Consider the following 25,879-nt stretch of genomic DNA (forward strand, 5'->3'; position numbering starts at 1 on the left):
TACGAATAGTGAGGAGAGTTAGGCCTAGCCCACACAGCCAATGGTGAGGAGAGTTAGGCCTAGCCCACACAGCCAATAGTAAGGAGAGTTAGGCCTAGCCCACACAGCCAATAATGAGGAGAGTTAGGCCTAGCCCACACAGCCAATAGTGAGGAGATTTGGGCCTAGCCCACATAGCCAATAGTGAGGAGATTTGGGCCTAGCTCACACAGCCAATAGTGTGAGGAGAGTTAGGCCTAGCCCACACAGCCAATAGTAAGGAGAGTTAGGCCTAGCCCACACAGCCAATAATGAGGAGAATTAGGCCTAGCCCTCACAGCCAATAGTAAGGAGAGTTAGGCCTAGCCCACACAGCCAATAGTGAGGAGATTTGGGCCTAGCCCACACAGCGAATAGTGAGGAGATTTGGGCTTAGCCCACACAGCCAATAGTGTGAGGAGAGTTAGGTCTAGCCCACACAGCCAATAGTAAGGAGAGTTAGGCCTAGCCCACACAGCCAATAATGAGGAGAGTTAGGCCTAGCCCACACAGCCAATAATGAGGAGAATTAGGCCTAGCCCACACAGCCAGTAGTGAGGAGATTTGGGCCTAGCCCACACAGCCAATAGTGAGGGGATTTGGGCCTAGCCCACACAGCCAATAGTGTGAGGAGAGTTAGGCCTAGCCCTCACAGCCAATAGTAAGGAGAGTTAGGCCTAGCCCACACAGCCAATAATGAGGAGAGTTAGGCCTAGCCCACACAGCCAATAGTAAGGAGAGTTAGGCCTAGCCCACACAGCCAATAGTGAGGAGATTTGGGCCTAGCCCACACAGCCAATAGAGTGAGGAGATTTGGGCCTAGCCCACAGTGAGGAATGTTGGGATTTGCAGTTCAGGAACATCTGGAGGGCCGCACTTTGCCCGGGTCTGCGGGCCTAGCTAGAACATCACTTTGTGGCATGGAGGAACTGAAATGAAATGCAGACTTTGATAGGACCAACCTCCATTAACCACTGATTTGCAGATTTTATTTAATACATTTCCCATGATCCATATGTTCACAGAATGGAGTTCTTCTCTTGAATTTACGTGGGATGGACGTTAAAGTGATAGAAAACTACATCAATATGGCTGTGATCTGAGTGGAAGAGAGTTGATTTGAATTTCCCTTTTGGGGGGGGGCAGAGGAGTAGCTTTAACTATCAGCTTTAACCTGAATGTGTTTTCTTTAGGGGTAGTATCCTAATTTTTAAACCAGTGGTTTGGCATAATCAGCATTGGCCATAGATTCAGCTGTTTTCTCTGCATTTGCAGACTATTCACTTCACATTTTACTAAGCTCAGGTGTCTGAATATTGTATGAAAAAACTAACTGATTTATATGATTTGGTTCTTTCTTTGATCCATTTCCCTAGATTGTAAAACTAGAGGCAGTGTTCTGTTTGCAGTGTATTACTTCTCTAACAAAACATAATTGCTCATAATGGCTGTGGTCCAGCAAGTCTCCAGAGCACACGCTGTTGGCTTTATTGTCTTTTTTTTTTCTTCCAAAGGTTTTAAAGCATGGCTTTTCGTTTTGCATGAGGGTTTTGGGGGGAGGGTAAGATGGAGAGAAGAAGGGCCTGATGAAAAAAAGCAAGTGAAATCCCAGCTGCTGGCAGAACCTTACTAGGGCTTGCTGGATCCACATAGAGTTTGGTTGCTGGTAACTTTCCCAACCTTTGCATTATCTTACTTGAATTCAGTAGTTTTTGTATATGCCTGTTCTTTCCCTGAATTCAGAATATTTGAAGATTATTTAAGCTACTTTTATAATACTATTGGATAGGATAAGGCAGGGGACGAATTTTAAAAATTGCTCTTTGATAAGAAGTGTTTTGAACAGATTTTTAAACATGCAGCATTCCTGAGAAAATAATCTGTGATATGCATTGTGTAGACAGAAAGTCTCTGCAGAATATATTGAGTGCCTGAAGATGATGCTATGTTGGACAGAATCCAGTTGAACATTTATGCCAGTGCAAGTGCAGTGGCACAGCCTGGAGCAGCAAATAGCTGCTAATTACTGACTCACCAACTGCATTCATTTCCAGTTATGTACCAGTTGTGTGATTGGGAACCCAATTAAAATTCAGTTGCGTACTTTTTAATTAGCAACTATTCACTACTCTGAGGTAGGCTGTTGTACTTCATGCTTAAATATTCAGTTGGATTCTGTCCATTAAGTGCTAATAGACAGAAATTCAGATTTACTTCTTTCAGTTTGTTTCATATTATGTGTCATCCTGAGTGGAGGATATAGAATAAGTAACCTTAAAGCAATAAATCAAACACCAATCAAGATATGAAATAGTGCATAAAATTATTATTTCAAAACTCGTGCCTGCTCATTGAAAACAACCCCAGAGATGTCTTATAAGCACTTGTGGGAGATTCTTAAGGTTAGGTTTTTGACAGATTTCTAAGGAAAATGAGTTTCATTAAGGGACAAGCACTGACAGTGGCTTTCTGCTTGCCCTTGTTTTTTTTTTTTTTTTTGCAGGGGGAGGGGAAATATTGAGGTGCAGGACTTCTGATTTAAAAAAACACAAACTTCTGGATGATCTAAGAAGATATATGAAAAATCGCTAACCCTGAACGTTACTTCTTAGAGACTAAAATTTAAACTAGAGGATTAGTCTTATCGTATCACAGTGAGTAAGGTGAGCTGAACAATTTGGTCAGGCATAGAAAAGCCACATTAACAGTTTAACTGTTTGTCTGTGCAGACATAATTGAAAAATAAGCCAAATAATATGAGACAGATGTCTCTTACTATCATGTGGAGTCCAGAATGTGAAGTGTTTAGTCCCAAATATTTAGCATCTAGTTTACACAGTAAAATGTGGCAGTGTTTATTTTATGATAAGTTGATCATGTTTGAAAAGTGGAAATTCCCAGCCAACTTTCAATTCCAAAACCAGGAAGCGACATAAAATTCCTATACTACTAGGGTTGTTTAAGGCATTGTTCTTATAAGTAAGCAATGTTTTGTAACGACTCAACCCATATTAAATTTGATTTATTTGTTGTTTGATTAATTAAAGCATAAAACAGAGACAGGGCCTTCTGAGAAGATAGTTCTACTCTGGGGTTCTCCCCCCCCCCCAAATGTGTAATCTTGTTGCATGTCTCTACATAAGCTATTCTGGCCACTCATCATAGTAACCAGCTGGGCCATTTCACCTGCTGGAGCCATTAAAGAGGACTCTCTCCCCCTAGATTAATCCCCTCCGACATTAGTTTTTAGCTCTGACAACTGGAGCAGGCATTCAGAACTTGCAGGTGGCCAGTGTGACGCACATAATTGCCTACAATTTTAGGCAATGAATAAAAATGGTCTACATTACTTGTCAAAGGTTGTATATGCAGTGCCAAGTGAGATCTATGGGAAGCCTTTTAGGGTTTAAAGAACATTTAATAGCAAGGCTGCACAGTGCTTTTTTAATCATAATGCATTTGTAATATAGCACTTTGATCTTCTCCTTGTAGGAAATGGTGTTACATTAGCCACTTTTAAAACATTTATGAGTGAAAATCAGTTATAGGAGAGTAAAAGTGATTATTCTTAGGCAGAACATGTTATATTTCATTAAAAGTTTTCAGCTTGCCCCTTTCTTGTTAAAATCTGTGGGGAGTCCTATTCCTGAAGGGCTACAAATCAGGATCTAAGATTTAGAAGAGTTTTTCCTCTTGCGGTTTTTTTCCCCCTCCTCCGAAGCAATTGCAAGATTGGGAATTGTAGTATGCTAAATACTGAGGCTGTATATTTATAAATGTTTGACCTATTTATTGACAGGGTAAACATGTGCCTTAGGAGGGGGAAAAAATTAGGTGCGTCAGAATTCATATTAAATCCTTTAATTGAATATTGTGCCAGTGGTAACTTTCTTGAAATGCAATATTTAGAGCAGGACCATAAATTATCTCAGAAAAAAAATTGACACTAAAATGCACCACTTCTGGAAGAGCTTGGTTTGACCTTTTCAGACCCAAGAGCCTTTTATTAACACCTGCCTGTAAAGCAAACCTTGCCACACGCAGCTTCCAGATTCAGAACCACAAAACTGATGAGGAAAGGCTTGAAGGGTTCAGTTTGTGTCACTTGCTGTTTGCCGTTTCCATTTCACAGATGATTAATCTTTCTGTGAAGAAAGGCCAGAGAAACAAAGCACATTGGGCTTTTCCTGCAGTTACTCCTTCTGAATGCACACTAGCTTGCTAACTAAAAGGCCTTTAGATTTCCTGCCGGGAGAGATGTTCTGAAAGTGAATGCAGCTGGTTGGAGGTCACCAGTGCCAAGGCTCTTGCCATTGTGTAATGGAAGCTTTGGCAGGTTTTGGTTTGGGAGGAAAGGAGAAGGTGTTGACGAAAAAAAAATTAATGTAGAATATGTAGGCCTTTGGCCATTTGAATTAGTATCTTCAAGGGTGAATCATCAATAATCAGCTCCATTTCCCTGGCTACCAGTGTTCTTAAAACACACGCTTCACATTTTTGCACATCTTCCTTTGTCCTAGGAGCATGCTTCTCATAGGTGCCTTCTTCCATTGCATGTTTAATTACTATGCCAAAAATAGCATTTTCAGTTTATACACTGGGTTTTTAAAATTCAGTTTGGAAGATTAGAGTGTAACATGTTTTTCCATGAAGTCACTTAAAAGGCTTGTTCCTTGTTCATCTGTTCTCAACCTAATGTGATTTCTTTTATATCTTTCATTTATATATGTATAAATTATATATACATATATGTATGTATATATAATTTCAATTAGAGGGCACATAATGTTTTCCTATATAAAACGATTCCCTCATGAGCAATAACTGTCTGGCAGATAGCTGGATATATCCTATTTTAATGACTTTTTGTTTCTTTTTAATTCTGCACAGGACATAATGTGCAAAATCAAAAGCTGGGTGATAGATGAAAAAAAGCCAGTCCGCTTCTATCATGATTGGAATGACAAAGAGGTAGGCTTATAACTATCACCTCCTCCATTAAGTTGCATGTTGCCCCCGCTCCTGAAATGTATGAGATATTTATTCAGACCTTTTAAGTTTAACTCTGGTAAATTAATACCATAATTTCCAGGCCATTTGAATAGCTTTTAACAATTTATTTTTGTATCTCAGAGGTTACTGAGATTCTAAAATAGTTTTAGCTGGCACTACTGCGGTGTGGGTTTCCTATTGTAACATAGCTTTTATTTCCTACTTTTAGATTGATGTTCTGAACAAATACTTGTTTTTAACTTCAAAACCAATGATGTACTTGATTAACCTCTCAGAAAAAGACTACATTAGAAAGAAAAACAAGTGGTAAGTTTAATGAAGTTAACTTGATTGTTGTTTTTAAAAGTCTTGATGTTTTCAACTGCACCTTAGCATTTCTCAAAATAATAATTAGGGCAACCCCCTCCTCAATTTAGAGTAAATCCTAAAATTAATATGATCAGCCTACGTACTTACCTTAATTGTTGGAATGCACTAGAAAAAACAGAATTCTCTTTAAGATTTATAAACTTAAGTAACAATTTGCTCTCCTATCTTTCAGTATTTTATCTAATACAGCAGTGAAGGAAAAGCTTACCCTCTATAAAAAGACTAGTAAGTTGTCACTGACATGTAACATCAGAAATAGTACATTTTCATGTAAAATGTAAGGTTTACGTTATAAATCTTTCTGCTTATTGGATGTTGAAGAAGAATTAGGTCATCTTAATATAACATACACATGTTCACAAGAAAGTATTGTATATATGCACAGGGAATAACATGTTTTATGTAGTTTGCGTTAAATTCAAGCTGTGTATAAAATTGAGCCTTGTGCATCAGTTCTTAAAACTTAGAAGATGAAACATGTTATGCATAATACTTGTTACATCCTGTGCAGAAACTTTCATACTGTTGGCAGTATGAATGCATGCATAATGGCTGAAGAATAAGCTACTTGTCAAACAATCAGTGGCTGGGATTAAGCTCCAACCCAGAGTGTGAAGATCAGGATAGGGATCTCTTGTTTGATAAATAATGCTGCATTAGATGGTCCTCAGAAAGTTTCAGATGAGATGAAAGAGTTATTTGGGAGATGCGGCACTTACTGTAAGAAAAAGCACTGTAAGAAAAAGCAAATATTAAGTCCAATTTTTGGCTTAGAATTTGATAATAAACAAAAAAAATTATAGAAATGTCACTATGAAATACATTTAAGACTTGCCTGTATTTGCTTATTGTTCTGTAAAAGTATCTGCAGCAGTGCATCAAAATTCCTCTAAAACATATTCCAACTTTTCCTGTACTTCATTAAATTTTAGATACACGTGGTTTCAATTTTCCATTAAAATTTCTCATTTCCATATGATATCAAAGAGTGAGAAGGCTTTAAACTGAAAAATAAACATTCATAGACTGGAAGCCAAAGCAGTAATTAATGTCAGATGGTTAACTCCAATAATATGTTATTAGAATAAATTTTGTTTAATTATTTCATCTAAAACTACTCTGTTCTCAGTACTGCAATACATTTATGTTTATACTATACAGATATTCTGTCTAGTTCGTTCCATGTAGTTCAGCTTTTTCAATGGTTGTTGTACATCTTTGGTTCAGAATACAATCTTGGTAAAACCTTTTGTTCTCTATCTTGGGTTACTTAAAATTACTACAGAGAACTTTCGAGATACTTCTTTTCTTTTCCAGAAATGCTGTAGCCCAGAAGTGTTCAAGTTTACACACATTTAGCATTCTAAATTAAGAAATATTGTACAGAGTTATTCACTGCCACAATCACAATATATGCATCAGCATTAATTTTCTAGTTTCTTTGGCCAGAATAGGTCATCACACCTTCATTTGGGTGATCACAGGTAGAGCTCACTTCTACTAATTATACATCAAATACTATTTCTCAGACTTTTAAGAGTAGACAGAGTGGTTGAGAGACGCCAGTCTGTGATTCAACTGTCACCAGAGTTTTTTGTAAAACCAGTTGTGATGTCAGAATGCAAAACTTTGCATATATATTGCAATTCTTTAATTTGTAAACATTGTATTTATATTATGAAATAACAGTAAAAATCTTACTGTGTTCATAGAGAACTGATGATTGTATGTTTTTAAACCCAAGTTTTGTGGATGTTAGTGTAATTGTAGCTGAAAAGATCAAAGCCTGGGATAGCTGAGTGATGTTCCAGAAGAGAATTTACCACATAACCATTTTCAGTACAGTTTCTGCCGCCTGCTGTTCCTATTTTCCCTCAGGCTAGCCATTGACAACCCCCTGTGCATCTTGCTCGTGAAAAATGATAGAGGAAGTATTTGTCATGTATTTATGAGTGGGAAACATTGTGTGATATGGAATGGTATCTACCGAAGTCAGAATGATGACCATTTTTCTCTTCATCCAGGCAGAGTGAACGATCATTTGGTCCTCTCTTTTTATGCAATGTATCTTTTGCGTTAAAGTACTTCTTTTTTTTAAATTAAGAGGGTAGTGGTGGGGCTTTTGTTATTTAGCACAGTGCCAACAGATGCAAATAGTTATGATATATTTTATTGGCAGATGTATTTTAATTTGAGCTTTTTGGCTCATGTTCTTAATCTGAACTACAGTTAACTGCTCAGCTAAAATTTTCTTTTCTTGGTTTAATTTGTGGCCATGCTATAAGGAAGGTAATTTGAGAATGATGCAGTACCAAACATTTTCGTAGGCCTTTAAGGGGTGTTTTATGACTTGCACAAGAGGAACCTGGAAAACTAAAGCTAGACCATTTGTATTTTGATGTGTATCACCCTTTCTGAACAAATGAGCATCAACATTACTGGTGAAAACTTACTAAAATTGAAACACCACCACTCTGTTGTTCAATCTTACAGGAAAAGAAAAGCCAGTATAAATGATAGAACTTTTGTGTAATCAAATATTTCTATTGATCTCTTGAAAGATATAAAAACTGGAACATCTGCAAGGGACTAGTTACTGGGATTAACAATGTTAAATTTATCATTTCATCTCATTTAGACTATGATTTAAGATTTTGTTCCTGAAGAAAAGCAGCTGTGTACGTTGCACTTAACATCATGATCAGATGACACTAATCACAATGTATATAAGAATCTACTGCATTTTAAAATACAGCTTACTGGTCTTTAAATAAATGGTTAAATAATTAAAAGCCTTTACAAAAAGTAAACATTTTATAGTGAATGTAAAAAAGTAAGTTTTTTTCTAATTAGTCAATGTGGGACCCTTTCAGACGTAGATATGTTGTAAGTAAAATAAGGTTTATGTACAAGTAACTGCTTTTGAGAAACCTTAAGCAGTTAAAACTATACAGGACACCAGAAATTCTTTGGTGCCATTATTCAAGGTTTGTTACACATTATATCTTTTATCCAAGAGAGTACTATTTTTAACATATACTGACTTGTCTAATACAATAGTCCACATATCATTATTGTATCTGTTTAATTTGGCATGTTGAAACATTTTATTCTTTAAAACAATTCAGTGATCTATGTATTAGTGTGCTTGCACACATAAATTCTGGAAACTGATCTTGTTATGCTTTCATACCTGTGAACTAACATTTTCTGATGGAAGGAGAATTCAGCATCTCATTTTAGTGTGATTGTTGAATTTTAGAGCTGTATAGCTTATTAAACTCATTAAATTATAATTCGTGTATGAATCATGTTATACAGGTTTTAAAAAACTGCAAGGGAGTTGATTGCCTTTTAGTGTAGGTTTAGGCACTCATCTCGTAGCATTCCGAGTTTGAATGAAATTTCATGAACATTTGGCTTATTGTATCCTATATCCTATATTATAAAATTAATGTGCCAAAGCATTTGGTTTTAAGGTTTACTTGCCGCAACATGCTTAAGGTTTGTTTGCTGTATGTTGATTAAAATAAAAACATAGGAGGTTGCTTATCATGGTGCTGTAGGCATGGTAAGATCCTGAATAGAGAGGGGCACTGGTCAGGCTCACACAAGTGTGGTACAGGCACCCTAGATTCCATATCCTGCCTCCTCCTATGGGTGCCCACTCAGAGGAGGAGACAAGGTAGGGAAGCCCACAGCACTGCTTCTGAAGGGGAGCCTGCAGGAGGAGGTGGGGCAGAGACACTGGGCCACTTGCACAACACCTGTGGGCCCGATCCTTGGCCAAACAAGCTAAGTGCTCTTCTTTAATTATGACTCACAAGTAGCATTGAATTTGCCCATGAAGTAAGTCATGAAGATGACTGATAAAGAATTTAGGGGCAGTTTTATATATTCATTCTTAGGAGAGTTTATAAATATTCCTCACAGAGAGGGCTAGGGCAAAGGTTCAGTGGATCTGTCCCTACTTGGCATGCAGGTAATTGACTGGATAGAGCCTCCCATCCTTGTTAACGATCTGAGATGCTACACACTAAAAAGAGAGACGTGTGATGGAACAAGTCCTTCTGGAGCTTTCTAGGGGAATGGATTGTGTCTGCAAAAAACCAGACAGATCAGTTTACCACTTAGATGTCATTTGGTTGCCCCAGCCAGTTTTTCAGTATTTACTCCTTGGCAAATGATGATGGAGTGTTGGGACCCGGGGGGGGGGGGTTGGGGGTTTGGCTCAATATATCCTGCTTCCTGCTGTTGCGAGGGATGCTCAAAATGTCTTCTGGTCTTCATTATTGTGTAAGACAACATCTCCTGAACTTTGCAGACTCATATGTAGGTGAGAACAAGTTATTTTCAGTATCTGCAGTTCTCTGAATTTTGCAATACTGGTCTGAGTTCAAAAATTGCCCCTCAGGCATTCCAAAATATATCTTTTGTGTTTGCAAAATGTATTTGAAAAGTTTATGATAAAATTCATACTATAATTCATATTTTATTTAAAATAGTAGTGGTGTTTAAGTGTGCATGTTTAAATAGTAACACAAAAGAACCAACTTATTAAATGAATATATCGAAAAGTGTCATGGACTGATCCGCACCAATTTGTCCACTCTTGACTGGCCAATGTTTCAGTGAGGGCACTCTGTCCTACGAAAAATCTAGCTAGAGCCATTGACCACAGCATCTACCACAAAGTCAAAAGAACATAGTCAGATTGTACCATTTATTTAATATTGAGCCAGTGCTAAAATATAGCATTTCTAATGTTAAGGTGGAGTGTCATATTATTGCCTGAAAATGTAATGCCATGGTCTTGTTTTGAAAGACCCATTAGAACCCTCAGAATTCAATAAGTTTTGGTTAGCTTCAGAAATTCTATCATTGAAACGATTGAAGATGTCAATTTCTGAAAGAGAACTGATTATCTAGCTCCATTTCAGTCGAACATTTGACCTTGTTTTACAGTTGTGACTGCCTTTGTTACCCAAGATTGACCTAGAAGTGAATAGGAGATGTCTTAATTTTTGCAATTCTTCTGGATTTCCCAGTGGCTTCTAATGCCACTGGTTCTAGTTACTATTCTGAGACACCTTGTTATGGTTGTATTTCATGTACTTTTAACTTGGATACATGTTACGTTCCTCTTTCCATTCTTCTTGAGAGTATCTTGCCCAATGCATTTCCCTCTCTCTCTCTCTCTCTCCCTCCCTCCCTCCCTCCCTCCCTCCCTCTCTCTCTCTCTCTCTCTCTCTCTCTCTCACACACACACACACACACACACACACAAACAGAAACACACACACACACACACACACACACACACACACACACACACACAGTCATGAAATATAATTAAACAGATTAAAATCACTCCTAACATATATCTTGAAATGAATATCAGAAAAATTTCAGCACAGTGAGCCACAACACTGAGTGGTGCCAATTAAGAATCAGTCTTCACAAATACCTGCAGAAATAGTATTGCTTTTGTTCCAAGACAGCTGTTTGGTCATCCTGAGAAGAATTTATGTAGTGGGGCACCGTTGAGAAGACCTTCCTACTTTCAAATGAGCATGGGAGAAGAGGTTTTCTGATGGGAACTATCCTTTACAATAGTGCTGTTACTACCTTGCTAGTACTCCATCCTCTCCTTCTCCCAGCCTTGACACCTGCCTTCTGCTAAATGCTTGTAAAACACATGCTTTCCCTGCTTCTCCTGATCACTCAGAACTGTGGCAGAGGTCTTTTCTGACAAGAGAACTTTCTTGGCCCTCCAAGTGGCAGGTCTGGGTTTACAGAGAGATTCTAATCCCACTCAGCAGAAGAACTCACCATGTCTTAAATCACTTTAGATTGACAAGTCTTCTCGCTAACCTGGCTGTGGATGTCTGAGAGCAGGAGTATAACATTCTTGGAGAACGCCAGGTTGGAGAAAACTGGAGTTAATGATATTTCGGCTTACCAGAAAAGGCATTGCTTTGATCAGGTCCCTGTTTCCAAAGCAAAGTTAACTTTGCTGTATTAGATGAAGCTAAGCTGGTATATATTATGTGGCTTTCAACTCAGTGTGGCCCTTCCAACATCTGTTAAGATGCACTGTCATCCTCTAGTTTTTCATCACAGTTCTTAGGATTTTCTAGTATTGTTTGAAAGAGCAGTATTTTTAAAAGCTCCGTAACAGACTATATTAGTGCAACAAAAAAAGCGCCACTCTCTGTTTTTTATATTTTTATTATTATTATTTCCTTTCCAGGGAAAGGACTCGGGATGACAGTGAATATAACATGTCATTTCTTATCACATATTATCTGTACTTACACATATAATTACATTAAGAACTTTTGTATCTGTTAATTGCCTATATACTTACAACTAGAGTTATTTGACTATTTTGCATTAAAATTATCGCCTTTTGCTTTCAAGTTATAGAACGGATCCATTTTTATATGGGTTCCCATTTTTCAGGTGCTTCTTGGATTGAATTGTCTTTCAAAGCTTCTGTTAATATGTCCATCTCCGCCACTTCCATAATCTTTTCCATAAATTCTTCACGATTTGGTATTTCAGTTTTCTTCCATTTCTGTGCATATAATATTCTGGCTGCGATTATGTATTACCAAATGGCTCTCTCTCCTATCCAAAGTCTCTGCCAACATATTTAATACAAATAATTCTGGTTTGAATGGAATACAGTGGTGCCCCGTATAGCGAGGTTAATCCGTTCCGGATTAACCTTCGCTATACGAAATCTTTGCTAAGCGGGAAGTAAAAAGCCATTGGAACGCATTAAACTTCATTTAATGCGTTCCAAATTGGCCCTAAACTTCCCACTTAGAGAAGTTTCCTGGCCCTGGGCAGCCATTTTCGCGCCCTCCCCTCGCTTGCCGAGGGCGCGAAAACGCCGCGGGGGGCCATTTCGGGTCGTTTTGAAGCCGCAAAACAGCTGTTTTGCGGCTTCAAAACGGACCCGAAATGGCCCCGCGCGGCGTTTTCGTGCCCTTGGCAAGCGAGGGGGAGGGCGCGAAAACGCCGCGGGGGGCCATTTCGGGTTGCCCGCGGCCATTTTGAAGCCGCAAAACAGCTGTTTTGCGGCTTCAAAACTGCCGCGGGCAACCCGAAATGGCCCCCCGCGGCGTTTTCGCGCCCTTGGCAAGCGAGGGGAGGGCGCGAAAACGCCGCGCGGGGCCATTTCGGGTCGTCCGCGGCCGTTTTGAAGCCGCAAAACAGCTGTTTTGCGGCTTCAAAACGGACCCGAAATGGCCCCGCGCCGCGTTTTCGCGCCCTCCCCTCGCTTGCCGAGGGCGCGAAAACACAGCGCGGGGCCATTTTGGGTCCTCCGGCGCCCATTTTGGAGCCGCCGATCAGCTGATCGGCGGCTCCAAAATGGGCGCCAGACGCCCCAATCGTCGCAAAGCGAGGTGCGGCGATTGGGTGCCCCGTATAGCGATCCCGAAAAAGGGGATCGCTATACGGATTCGTCGTTGTACGGTGCGCTCGCTAAGCGAGGCACCACTGTATTACATATTAGAATTTTCTACAAACATTCATGTATTAGTTTTTTGCTTCTCTACATGTCCACCACACATGATATGAGGTTCCCTCTTGTATTTTACATTTCCAACATACATTTGAGATACCTTTATATATTTTTGATAACTTATCTGGTGTCATGTACTATCTGTAGAACATTTTGTATATGTTTTCTTTAAAACTTGCTGATTTTATAATTTTTATATTAATTTTCCATATTTTTCCCAGTCATCAGTTTCAGTATTATGCCCTATATTTTGAAAAGTGCTGCTCTCTGAAACAGAGTACTAAAGTACCTGCCCCTTACCCCCATTTTGTGTTATGGACCTGTAGCAATGGATTTGGCATTTGATGTTCTTGTACTAATAATTTGAACATAAACTTAGACAAATGGAAACTGTTTATTCTTCATCGTGGCCTCTGTGAATGCACACGAAAGGGTTAAGTCAGTACCTGTGCACATCATCATCATCATCATGTGCCATCAGGTCACTTCTGACTTTCCAGGGTTTTCCAAGTAGAGAATGCTTGGAAATGGTTTACCTTCCCTTCTTCTAGGGACACCCTGGGACTGTGCAGCTTACCCAAGGCTATACAGGTTGGCTCCATTTACAGGAGACACCAGTGGGAAATTGAACTCCCAACCTCAGGCTCTGCAGCCAGAAACCTAAACCACTGAGCTATCCAGCCAGCAAGTTAATTGTCTTATCGTACCATTGTCAGTCCCCCACTTAATAGCAACCCAGCATCCCATGTCTATTGAGTGCTCTCAGACTTCCTTCTGGGGTTTTACCCATGGATAGTTTATATTTTTGCAAATCTTGCCCCCAACCCAGGGCGCTTGCTGGCACCTCTTATGTGCTTATAGTGTTATTTTGTCTAGGTAAGTCGAACTTGAAATGTGTATGGCACCTATTCAGTTAAGTCCTTTGTTTGCATATTTCGTTCCATCCCCTTCATGGTTTTCCATTCCCATACCTAATTATAAACCAGAATTCCTACTCCAGAGAGAAGTTTCCACCAGAAACGTCCTTCTCCTGATCACTTTTTGTTCTTATGTAATCTTTGAAAATGCTTTGTTAGCTACATGCCCTACAGAAGGCTTAGTCTCGCTTCAGAGTTACGATAGTGCCAAGCAGAGAATCCATTAGCATAGAATCACATACAGTGGTGCCTCGCACAACGGGCGCCTCGTAGAGCGATGAATTCGCTCTACGAGGCAAATGCGATCGCAAAACGATGCCCGTATAGGCTGTGTTTCACAGAGCGAAGGTCGGTAAGCTGCTCGCAACCCGCAACCATTTCGGGGCTTCCGGCAGCGTTTTCGCGCGCTCCCCTTGCTTACCAAGGGCGCGAAAACGCTGCGCCCCGGCCCCTTTCGGCTGTTCCGGCGGCCATTTTGGACCCGCCGGACAGCTGATGGCAGCCATTTTGGCGCCCTCGTTGTGCGAGGGGAGGGCGCGAAAATGGCTGCCGGCCCCTGGGAAACATCGCACTACGGTGAGTACTTTATGGCATTGGAACGCATTAAACGCTGTTTAATGCATTCCAATGCCTTTTTCTGTTCCGTAGTGCAATGTTTCCCACAGCGAAGGTTAATCCGGAACGGATTAACCTCGCTGTGCGGGGCACCACTGTACTTTGGAGCATGGCATGGCCCAACATCTTAGCAGCCTCCACCCTGACCACCAAGAAGCAGATTTGGGGTTTATTCCAGGTTCATCAGACTTCTTCCAGCAACAGCTGGAAATCCGAAACAGTGCTGTGTCCCTTTTGCTTTTTGCCAGCTTAGTGTGAGAGAGCAAGTAAGAGGCTAATTATAAGGACTGAGGAATCCCCTCTTCCTGCCTCTGTTGGCTGAGAAGCTTGTTCTATATTCACACAAGCCCTGTAGCTTTGGCCTGCAGTTATAGCTGGGCGACCATGCACATGTCCCCAGACCTTTTGCTACACTGGCTGCAGATAATGGAATTGCATCTGAGGCCCAGGTTTCAGAATCTGGACTCATTGTGTACGTAAATAGATTGGTTATAACAAATAGGTCTGGTGTGCCCTCATGACCTTCAGTGTTGCTAGATCTCCTTTCCATGAAGCATAAGCTAGCATCCCAGGTAAGCAAGCATCTCTGCGTTCATGTCTTCAGAGAACTAAGAAAGAGCCAGGGTGATGTACTGATTAATAGTGTTGACCAGGAAAGTGGAAGGCCCAAGTTCTGGTCCTTCCCAAGCTAGTCACAAAATCAGGTGATAGGATCTACTCGAATAATATACGTATACTCTCCATTCAAACAAGGGTCACTAAAGAGGAGTTCTCAATCTCTGCCTTAACTGTGAAACTCTCTTCCTAGAACTGGTTCCTAGTCTTGAGCTGAAGTCATTGGACTTCACCTCCCAGAAATCCCAGCCAATGTGGCCAATGGCAGCAGATTCTGCATAGTCCAAGGACATGCAGGGACTCTTCAGTTAGGAACTGCTACTGTAAAGGGATGCCAGGAACCAGACTTTTAATATAGAGATAAAATATTTATTTTTTGGGCTGACATGCCATGGCCAGGACTGAAAGTATGTGTGTAATTTTAATCTAGCTCCTAATTTTATTTTTATTCTTGTTTGTTTCCTATGCAGGTTATTTTCTTTTTCTTTTTTGATTTCTCTGAATCCTTGGAAAGGAGAATGGACAGAAATACCATTAAGTTATATGGTGATAATGGTTAAATATGGTACCTTCTTTCACGCTATGTTTAGTCTCTTTACCTATGTGGGAGGGACCAAATAGATGATCCTTATCTAAAATTCTCCGTCTTGGTTGCAGAGAAAATTTGTAACACCGTACATTTTGAAAATACCAAATGACTCAGTAGCCTTTGACTTCTACATTTAAAAAAATGTATTTAATCGCATTGCCAGCTACTATAAAATCCAGGAGTTAATGCATGTTGAATCAGCTAAAATTTGTGGTTCTTAATTTTTATAGAAAATCAAAATGACAAATGTTTGTCTTTGGCTCCCTCTATCAGCCTGTCTATCCTTGGTTTCAGGATTTCTGGTTCCACACAACATACACCTGCCTTAACAGACAGTCTGGTTGAAAACATATCAGCATCAGCATGTTCTGTTTAGTTAAATAAAAATAAACCAAGTAAATCATGCAAAGTGCAATGGATGGCATGTATACGTTCGGACTGAGAAAATAATTGCCATATGTCAATGAATTGCCATATGTCAATGAAAGGCTTTCATACACATTTTCCTTCCTTCTGGTCACAGGTCTGCCATCTTCTAAGATGTTAAAATGTTACATATTCAGAATAGTAGAAAGTCTTCCACACTTCTAGGGTATTTTAATGGCAGTGCATATATATATACCCAAATGTGTATATACACATTTGGGTTTAATATCCAGCAATTTCATTGCCCTCCTGACATTGAGGGTAACTGAATTGTTCTATTCATGGTTTGCAGCACATCAAAATGATTTGATATGCTAAGCTTTTTCTGGCAGAAGATACAAAGTTTTGAAAAAAATGCATAGCACAGCAAGTGTCCAATTGTAAAGAGCAAAATAAATGCAAACCACCATTATAGTGAACACAAACAGGCTGAAAGCAAGTTATTAGTAAGCAAATAATTGTTGAACTGTTATGAATGGAATAGGATGTTGAAATAAGACATGATTGGCTGATGTTACATATGTCCTTGATTACCTTCTCTGTGCTTTTATCCTAATAAGTGACATTCTTTGTATTCCCTTGGATGGCTAGACAGTCTGACACTAAAGAAGAATAAATATTGCATGTGGTACACATTAAGCTGTCATCTAAGACAGCATTTATAAAAAGTAACTGGAGAAATTCATAAGAAATTCTGCAGTGCTACAGTTTCCTAGCTCCAGTCATAACTGTCAAACTTCTTGACACATTCAGGTCTTCTAAAGTGACTGCAGTTTATTGTTGCTTTAGTATATGTTTTTTAATGGATTTTTATTTTCAGATATTCTTTACTATTAAGAATTGGTTACCTTAATTGAATAATTTACCGTGTTTCCCCGAAAATAAGACAGAGTCATATATTAATTTTTGCTCCAGAAAACGCAGTAGGGCTGATTTTCAGGGGATGTTTTATTTTTTATCATGTACAACAATCTACATTTATTCAAATACAGCCATGTCATTTCCCGGTTTCTGCACAATGGTGGAGGGCGGGGTTTCACTTAACTGGGGCTTATTTTTGGAGTAGGGCATATATTATGAGCATCTTGAAAAATCATACTAGGGCTTGTTTTCAAGTTAAGTCTTATTTTTGGGAAAATAGGGTATTTATTGAATTATTTTTCTGCCAGAGAAAGGGAAATAATTAATAGTTATAAATCTGGAAATGTGTTGGATTGAAACCCAGAAAATCTACATGGGAAGAGAACAATTCGCACAATGTTGACTGCGTTGTGTAAAGAGATCCCTACATAGAGGCTGTTGCTTAATGCTTGCAAAGCAACAGCAACAATGTGATTTTTTTAAAAAAAAATTTTAATCGTTAAATTGTGTCCGACACTTCGTGACCCCATGGACCAGATCATGCCAGGGCCTCCTATCTTCCACTGCCTCCCGGAATTTGGTCAAATTCATGTTGGTAGCTTCAGTGACACTGTCCAACCATCTTGTCCTCTGTTATCCCCTTCTCCTCCTGCCTTCACATTTTCCCAACATCAGGGTATTTTCCAGGGAGTCTGCTCTTCTCATGAGATGGCCAACGTATTGGAGCGGCAGTTTCAGGATCTGTCCTTCCAGTGAGCACTCAGGGTTGATTTCCTTCAGAACGAATAGGTTTCATCTCCTTGCAATCCAGGGGACTCTCAAGAGTCTCCTTCAGCACCACAATTCAAAAGCATCATTCTTCAGTGGCCAGCCTTCTTTATGGTCCAGCTCTCCCTTCTATACATTGCTACTGGAAAAACCATAGCTTTGACTATGTGGACCTTTGTCGGCGATGCTTTTTAAGATGCTGCCTAGGTTCGTCATTGCGTTCCTCCCAAGAAGTAGGCGTCTTTTAATTTAGTGGCCGCTGTCACCATCTGCAGTGATCATGGAGCCCAAGAAAGTCAAATCTTTCACTGCCTCCATATCATCCCCTTCTATTTGCCAGGAGGTGATTGGATCAGTGGCCATGATCTTAGGTTTGTTTGTTTTTTATGTTGAGCTTCAGGCCGTTTTTTTGTGCTCTCCTCTTTCACCCTCATTAAGAGATTATTTAATTCCTCCTCGCTTTCTGCCATCAGAGTGGTATCGTCTGCATATCTGAGGTAGTTGGTATTTCTTCCGGCAACCTTGATTCCGGCTTTGGATTCATCCAGTCCAGCCTTTTGTATGATGTATTCTGCATATAAGTTAAATAAGCAGGGAGACAATATACAGTGGTGCCTCGCATAACGAGCGCACCATTTAACGGTGAATTCGCATAGCGATCCCTTTTTTGGGATCGCTAATGTGATCGCATACCGATGATTCCAATGGGCAAAACTCGCATTGCGACGATCGGTAAGTGTTTCGCTTACCAATCTTTGCATTGCGATGTCGGGGAATCAGCTGTTCGGCGGTTCCAAAATGGCCGCCGAAACACCCAAAATGGCCGCCCGAGGGCGCGAAAATGGCGGCGCTATGGGGAAACTTGGCACAACGGTGAGTTTTAGAACCATAGGAACGCATTAAACTAAGTTTAATGCGTTTCTATGGCGTTTTCTGTTCCGTATAGCGATGTTTCCCCATAGCGATGGTTAATCCGGAACTGATTAACCTCGCTACAGCATTGTTGTACTCCTTTCCCAATTTTGAACCCATCAGTTGTTCCATATCCAGTTCTAACTGTTGCTTCCTGTCCCACATATAGGTTTCTCAGGAGATAGATAAGGTGATCTGGCACTCCTATTTCCTTAAGAACGTGCTATAGTTTGCTGTGGTCCACACAGTCAAAGGTTTTTGGGTTGTCAATGTAGCAGAAGTAGATTTTTTTTTTTGAAACTCTCTAGCTTTCTCCATAATCCAGGGCATGTGAGCAATTTGGTCTCTAGTTCCTCTGCCCCTTTGAAATCCAACTTGTACTTCTGGGAGTTCTCGTTCCACATACTGCTGAAGCCTACCTTGTAGTATTTTGATCATAACCTTGTTGCATGTGAAATGAGTGCAATTGTACGGTGGTTGGAGTATTATTTGGCATAGCCCTTCTTTGGGATTGGGATGTAGACTGAACTTTTCCAATCCTCTGGCCACTGCTGAGTTTTCCAAATTTGCTGGCATATTGAGTGTAGCACCTTAACAACGTCATCTTTTAAGATTTTAAATAGTTCAACTGGAATGCCATCACCTCCACTGGCCTTGTTGTTAGTCATGCTTTCCAAAGCCCACGTGACTTCACTTTCCTGGATGTCTGGCTCAAAGTCAGCAACCACACTATCTGGGTTGTCCGGGACATCCAAATCTTTCTGGTATAATTCTTCTGTGTATTCTTGCCACCTCTTCTTGATGTCTTCTGCTTCTGTTAGGTCCCTACCATTTTTTTCCTTTATCATGTCCATCTTTGCATAAAATGTTCCTTTAGCATCTCCAATTTTATTGAACAGATCTCTGGTTTTTCCCTTTCTATTATTTTCCCCTGTTTTTTTGCACTGTTCATTTAAGAAGGCCCTCTTACAGTGGACCCTTGACTTACAGACGGCTTGACTTACAGACTTTTTGAGTTACAGACTTCTCTGGCCGCAAAATTTAGGTTTGACTTGCAGCCTGAGAATTGACTTACAGACCAGAAAAAAACCAAAATGGAACAAAAACGGCCTGTTACGGGATTAATCGGTTTTCAATGCACTGTAGGTCAATGGAGACTTGACCTACAGACTTTTTGATTTGAGAACCGCCTTCCAATAGGATTAAGTTCTGAAGTCAAGACCCCACTGTATCTCTCCTTGCTATTCTTTGGAAGTCTGCATTCATTTTTCTGTAACTTTCCTTATCTCCCTTGCATTTTGTTTCTCTTCTCTTCTCTGCTATTTGTAAGGCCTTATTGGACTGCCACATTGCTTTCTTGCATTTCCTTTTCTTTGGGATAGTTTTTGTTGCTGCCTCCTGTACGATGTTACAAGCCTCCATCCATAGTTCTTCAGGCACTTTGTCTACCAAATCTAGTTCCTTAAATCTGTTCTTCACTTCCACTGTGTAGTCATAAGGGATTTGGTTTAGGTTATACCTGACTAGCCCAGTGGTTTTTCCTACTTCCTTCAGTTTAAGCTTGAGTTTTGCTATAAGAAGCTGATGATCAGAGCCACAGTCAGCTCCATGTCTTGTTTTTGCTGACTGTATAGAGCTTCTCCATCTTTGGCTGCAGAGAACATAATCTGATTTCGGTATTGCCCATCTGGTGATGTCCACGTGTAGAGTCGCTTCTTGTGTTGTTGGAAAAGAGTGTTTGTGATGACCAGTTTGTTCTCTTGACAAAACTCTATTAGCCTTTGCCCAGCTTCGTTTTGAACTCCAAGGCCAAACTTACCTGTTGTTCCTTTTATCTCTTGACTCCCTACTTTAGCAATCCAATCCCCTATAATTACAAAAGCATCTTTCTTTGGTGTTAGTTCTAGAAGGTGTTGTAAGTCTTCATAGAAGTGGTCAATTTCAGCCTCTTCAGCATCGGTGGTTGGTGCATAAATGTGGATTACTGTGATGTTGAAAGGTCTCCCTTGTATTCGTATTGAAATCATTCTATAATTTTTGAGATTGTATCCCATTACAGCTTTTCCTACTATTTAAAGCGGAAACTCACTGTTATGCGAAGATCCTCCATAGTGCCGCCATTTTCGCCGCTTCGGTAAGTGAGGAAATTGCGCGAAAATGGTTGCGGCGGCCATTTTGGAACCGCCGATCAGCTGTTCCGCAAACATCGCAATGCGATGTTTAGGCTATTAAAACATCGCAATGTGATCGCATTAGCGATCTCAAAAAATAGATCGCTATGCAGATTCGTCATTAAACGGTGCGCTCGTAATGCGAGGCACCACTGTATTTCCCCTACATATCTTCACTGAAGAAGCAGGAAACTTTCTTCAGCATTTTGATTGTATGTTCCAGAAACATTATCCTAAACTTTATGCATGTTTTGCATTTTTATTATCAGGTCATAAACAGTGTGGTCCTCATCTACTGCGTTAAGCACTGAATTTTGTCTTCAAACAGGATAAAATATATGATTATCACACTTCCATTTTTAAAAAAATGTTGGATTCATGAATAGTATATTAATTTACAAGTAAGACTTTGTCTGCCTCGCACACTGACATTTTTGATGGTGGGTGATATCCAATATGCTACAAAGAAGTACTCATTGTTACGTTAGGATGTCTCTTCACCTGAAGCTCCCCCCCCCCCCAGCTCCCTGAAGCCCTGTGTTCTCTGGAACAGATCTAGATTGTAGGGAAAAGCGTCTCGCCTTCCCTGTTCCAGTGATCATAGTAAATCTGTCAGCAGGAAGACCAAAGTAGATTCCACCTTACAGCTTTAGATTGATAATGCAGTGTGTGTCCGCGTGTGTGCGTGCGTGTGTATTTATATATCATACCAATAGATACAAATGCATTTTTCAAGGAAACAACTTCAGTAGAGTGCCCAGTTTCTCTCTCTCTCTCTCTCTCTCTCTCTCTCTCTCTCTCTCTCTCTCTCTCTCTCTGTGTGTGTGTGTGTGTGTGTGTGTGTCTCTGTGTCTCTGTGTCTCTGTGTGTGTGTTTTAAGTCTTACTACTGTATGTTGTTTCAGGACTCCTGTTGGCCTTGATTTAATATGCATATACTATACTTCAGTCTGCATCTCATATGTTTTACAGCATGCATGTGTTTCAGGAAAGTATCATTCCAGTTCAACACATGACCCATTCAAATGTTAAATTGCATAGAATGTAAAGTGACATTGACACCCTTGGAAGTTTATAAAATGTGACATTTGAGTTAGCTTCATGTCTGTAGCGTAACCACGTTTTCTTGGAAGTCCGTCTGATTGACCGTGAAGGGGACTTGTAGGTAAAGTGTTTGGGACTGGGATGTAAACAACTGCTTTGGCTTGAAGAAACTCTTTTCCAAGTATAACACTGCTCAAATCTTACCTGTAACTGTTAACTCTCTGGACCACTACGGAGCACAAAATATTTGCCCAACTGGTAAATTGAACTGTAAGTCCCACTGTGGGAAATTGCTTTGCTGTGCTCCAAACAGCAGTTATCTTAGTAATTGTAGCTGAATTCTTTTGTAGCTAATAGACCACGGATGTCCTTTTCGTACGGCAGAATTATTTTATCTTTACTGTTTTAATTGTAAAATAACACCATGTCACGCGGTGTCATGATCTAAAAATGATTTAGCAGCATAGTTTTAATTGGTATTTAGGGAAAGCTATATATTTTTTCTAGTTTAGGGTGTACATCCCTAGCATTTCACATTCTAAACTGGAGCTCACAACAAGGAGCTTATCAGAGCAAATTGTCTCGTCCGTCCCCTTCCTCACTCAAAACCTAATGACCCTTTATCATCATGGTTTAGATTGCTGGACACAGATGTGAGAAAATACAAGTAATCTACAGGTAACTACAGTAGCTGCACTGATGTTCTCGGAAAACTGACTGCTGGGAAGATAAAAAGCTTCCCACAGAGTTTGTGACTTTCCAGCAGCAAAGCACATCATGAGCTCATACATGAAGTTTTATTTGTTGAAGATTCACAATAAGATGCATTAGGACATTCAGCAGGGACTCTTTTTAGATGAGCTCTGAAATTCTGTGAGGTTGATGCGCTATTAGTTGATGTACTAGTGCATAGTATCATACAGTAATAAGTTCAGCAGCGCCAGTAAGGCTTTCTTTTCTTTTTTTAAGACCTGCTAAAGTAGAAATGATTAGCAAGTATTAATTTTGAAATAGTACACTCGTATTCTAGAGCATTGGATGAAGCCATGACATGTTGTTGGTTTTATGAATGTCTTAAGAGGGCAAGTTCTAGTGTGATTCTAAAAGTGCTTTTTGTGTGTTGGGAAATGGTTCCTAAAATTTATCAATAAATGGCATTTGAAACCGATCATTTGTTGCAAGTTGTTTGTACCTTTGAAGGATCACATTGCTAGGCCTGTAAACATTCAGCAGTGTTAACCTGCTAGGTGTAAGACTAGTAGCCTTTCGTCTGAAAAATGGATTATTTTCTGTTTTCTTGGAAGCAAGAAATAGGGCATACTTTTACCTCATGGGTTGATTTTCAAAGTCTTTCTAGCAACATGCTGATTTTTGCAGCTTTTCTTTATGTTTTTCTGCTGAGGGAAGGTTACAGGAGATGCAGACTTTTATTCTTGTAAACAACAGTAATTATGATACAGTTCTATTTAGGTAGGTATTTGATAGTTCATAAGTTTACAGCCCAGTCATATATGTACAGTATTGACTTAAACAGTACATGCTCAGTGTATTGAATTCAGTGGAATTTAATTGTGTTTGTATATAACACAAATCATTTTGTGCTAAGGAGCTTAGATGGACTTCAGTTTCATTTACTCTCTACCTTTTCTTCTGATAGAGATTTGAGGAATATAGAAGAAACCTATAACTCCTGTTTTCAACTAACACTCAACCTGCTTGTCCAAAGTTGCAACTGTAGTTCGTATTTATTGTGTTTAAAGGGAAGAACAACTGTGGCTGACAGGCTGAATCTGGTGAAGTGAGCATCCTGCAGCTATTCCCTACATCTGCCTTTTGCCTTACCAAGAGAGAGAGAGAGTCTGTCACTGCTATCTTAGGGCATCTTCAATGTGTTAGAAGCGCACAGGGGTTGCTTTGGGCTCACAGATGTCCCAGTACTTAACCTGAGGAAGGAGGCCTTTGAAAATCAAATCAAGTATATCCAGCCAGGTACTGTTGCATGAACATCCTCCAAGATCATCCAAGACTTGGAGCTACATGCCTCTCCCCCCCCCACCCCGTGATTAGGGATGCACACTGGCAACAAGAGAGGCATAACACTGTAAGGTGTCTGAAGATTGAACTGCTGCCTTTTAAAGCCTAGATTGCAGCTGTTGGCAAATAGATAGGCGCCTGCAAGGAAGAAGGCAGATCATCAGCCTGACTCCTGAACAGTTTCTTCTGTTGTTGAGTGGCTCTTGAGAGAAAAGAATCTCCACCTTTGGTTTTCAGAAGCCAATGAGATTACTGCAGCTGACTTGTTTTGCTTTGACTTGGTTTCTGGATCATGAATTTATGTACACCTTTTCTGGGGATACATGATACAATTGACCATCTCTGTATTTGTTTAACTGAAGGAAAATCTAGTTAAGTCTACTGATAGAGGGCTAGCCATGTTAGTATGTACCTTTAAGTTATCTAGCAGTGGTCCCCAACCCTGGGCCTCTAGATATTCTTGGACTACAACTCCCAGAAGCCTTCACCACCACCTCTGCTGGCCAAGATTTCTGGGAATTGAAGTCCAAGAACATCTGGAGGCCCACAGTTGGGAACCACTGCTCTGTAGCACATTATAACAGGTTTACTTGGGATTTTTTTTGTATTGAAGAGTGCATCTAATGCTTGAAGTTACAGTATTATATTCAGGGCAAAAGCAAAGACTAGTCTTTGTTAGAAGGATTTTCGTAGCTTACTCGGAACTTTTTAGTAGGGTACCCCACAACATTTTAACATTTTCATCAGTCAGATAGCAGTCAAACCAGGACACAAAGTTAGCTTAAGAAGAGGCATTTTATGCATTTATTTATTGTTTTTACTCACACACCACCCCATAGTGCGAGAGCACTCTCTGAGTGGTTTACAGTTTAATTATGCAGGCTACAAATCCCCCCCCCCCACAGCTGGGTACTCAATTTTCTAACCTTGGAAGGATGGAAGGCTGAGCAGCCAACCTTGAGCTTGCTTTCTGAATCTGTCAAGATCGAACTCAGGCCATGAACAGAGATTTGGCCATGGTACAGCAGTTTAACCACTGTGCCACAGGGCTCTCTAATGTTATTAACATTATTCTGCATATAGTCTACAGTTTCCATACAGAATGGTGCATGATCACCTCTCACTTTATTTGGGACAGGTGAGCTGGTCCAGTCCATCCTTTCACCACAATGCTGAAGTAATATGAGAACTCATATACAGTATGTATATTTCTGTTCATAATTTTACACACATCATAATTAAAGACTGTGTTAATCACTCCCCCTTCCCAACTTTTTCTGAGGATAAGAAGAGTGAGAGGGGAAAAAATGTCATGTGGCTGTATTCTGACAGCCATGTGTGTCATTCTGTATATAATCTGATTCGAATTTGTTACAGGGCTATCGGCCAATAGTTATGAACAGTCTGGTGTGATCCTCAAAGTGTCTTGTTCCGTTACTTCTTCTAAATATACTTATTTACGACAGTATAGGTGTGGTATATGGTTGCACTGTATCATTCTATTTTTCATAGCACTTACATGACCATAATAATGCTAGAGACAACACCTGAGACGAGGAGTAAAAATATGTTATACTAACCATCTAAACTAAAAAAGATGGCTTTTTGACATCTCTTCATTCCCACATGCTATGCTGTTGTGTTCTCTGTGCCCTTGTTTCTCTCTACTTGCTGCTTAGGTGGTATCCACTGATAACTAAGTGCTGGAGATAGCCTTTAATAAATTGAAAGTTTCAAAGATATTGACTGAAATTCAACAGCAGTTTTCATTGGAAACTGCAAAAGACAGCAAATGTTATTAAAAGCCATCAGTATCTCATTGTAGGTAAAAAGCAATACACTCTCAGACAGAGGTGCATCAGGGGATAAATACTAACTTGCTGTTGTAGAATTTGTTTAACAATTGTTACTATTTATTTTAGACAAAGTGCAATTAGATCAGACCTGGGCAAAGTGTGGCCCGAGGGCCGCATACGGCCCACGAGCTGCTC

The 25,879-nt window shown here is 40.0% G+C and overlaps 1 protein-coding gene across 8 annotated transcripts in view; it reads left to right on the top strand.

Annotated features, from left to right (window-relative positions):
• Positions 1-25,879, top strand: part of OLA1 (Obg like ATPase 1) — a 120,955-nt gene that overhangs the window by 75,629 nt on the left and 19,447 nt on the right. For all 8 annotated transcript variants that reach the window (XM_078394128.1, XM_078394124.1, XM_078394139.1 and 5 more), the window contains 2 exons: positions 4,909-4,989; positions 5,240-5,337. In XM_078394128.1, coding sequence (XP_078250254.1) covers positions 4,909-4,989; positions 5,240-5,337 — 179 coding nt within the window. The remainder of the gene's footprint in view (positions 1-4,908; positions 4,990-5,239; positions 5,338-25,879) is intronic.

This window comes from Pogona vitticeps, chromosome 1 (genome assembly GCF_051106095.1).
Source record: "Pogona vitticeps strain Pit_001003342236 chromosome 1, PviZW2.1, whole genome shotgun sequence".
Lineage (NCBI taxonomy): Eukaryota > Metazoa > Chordata > Lepidosauria > Squamata > Agamidae > Pogona > Pogona vitticeps.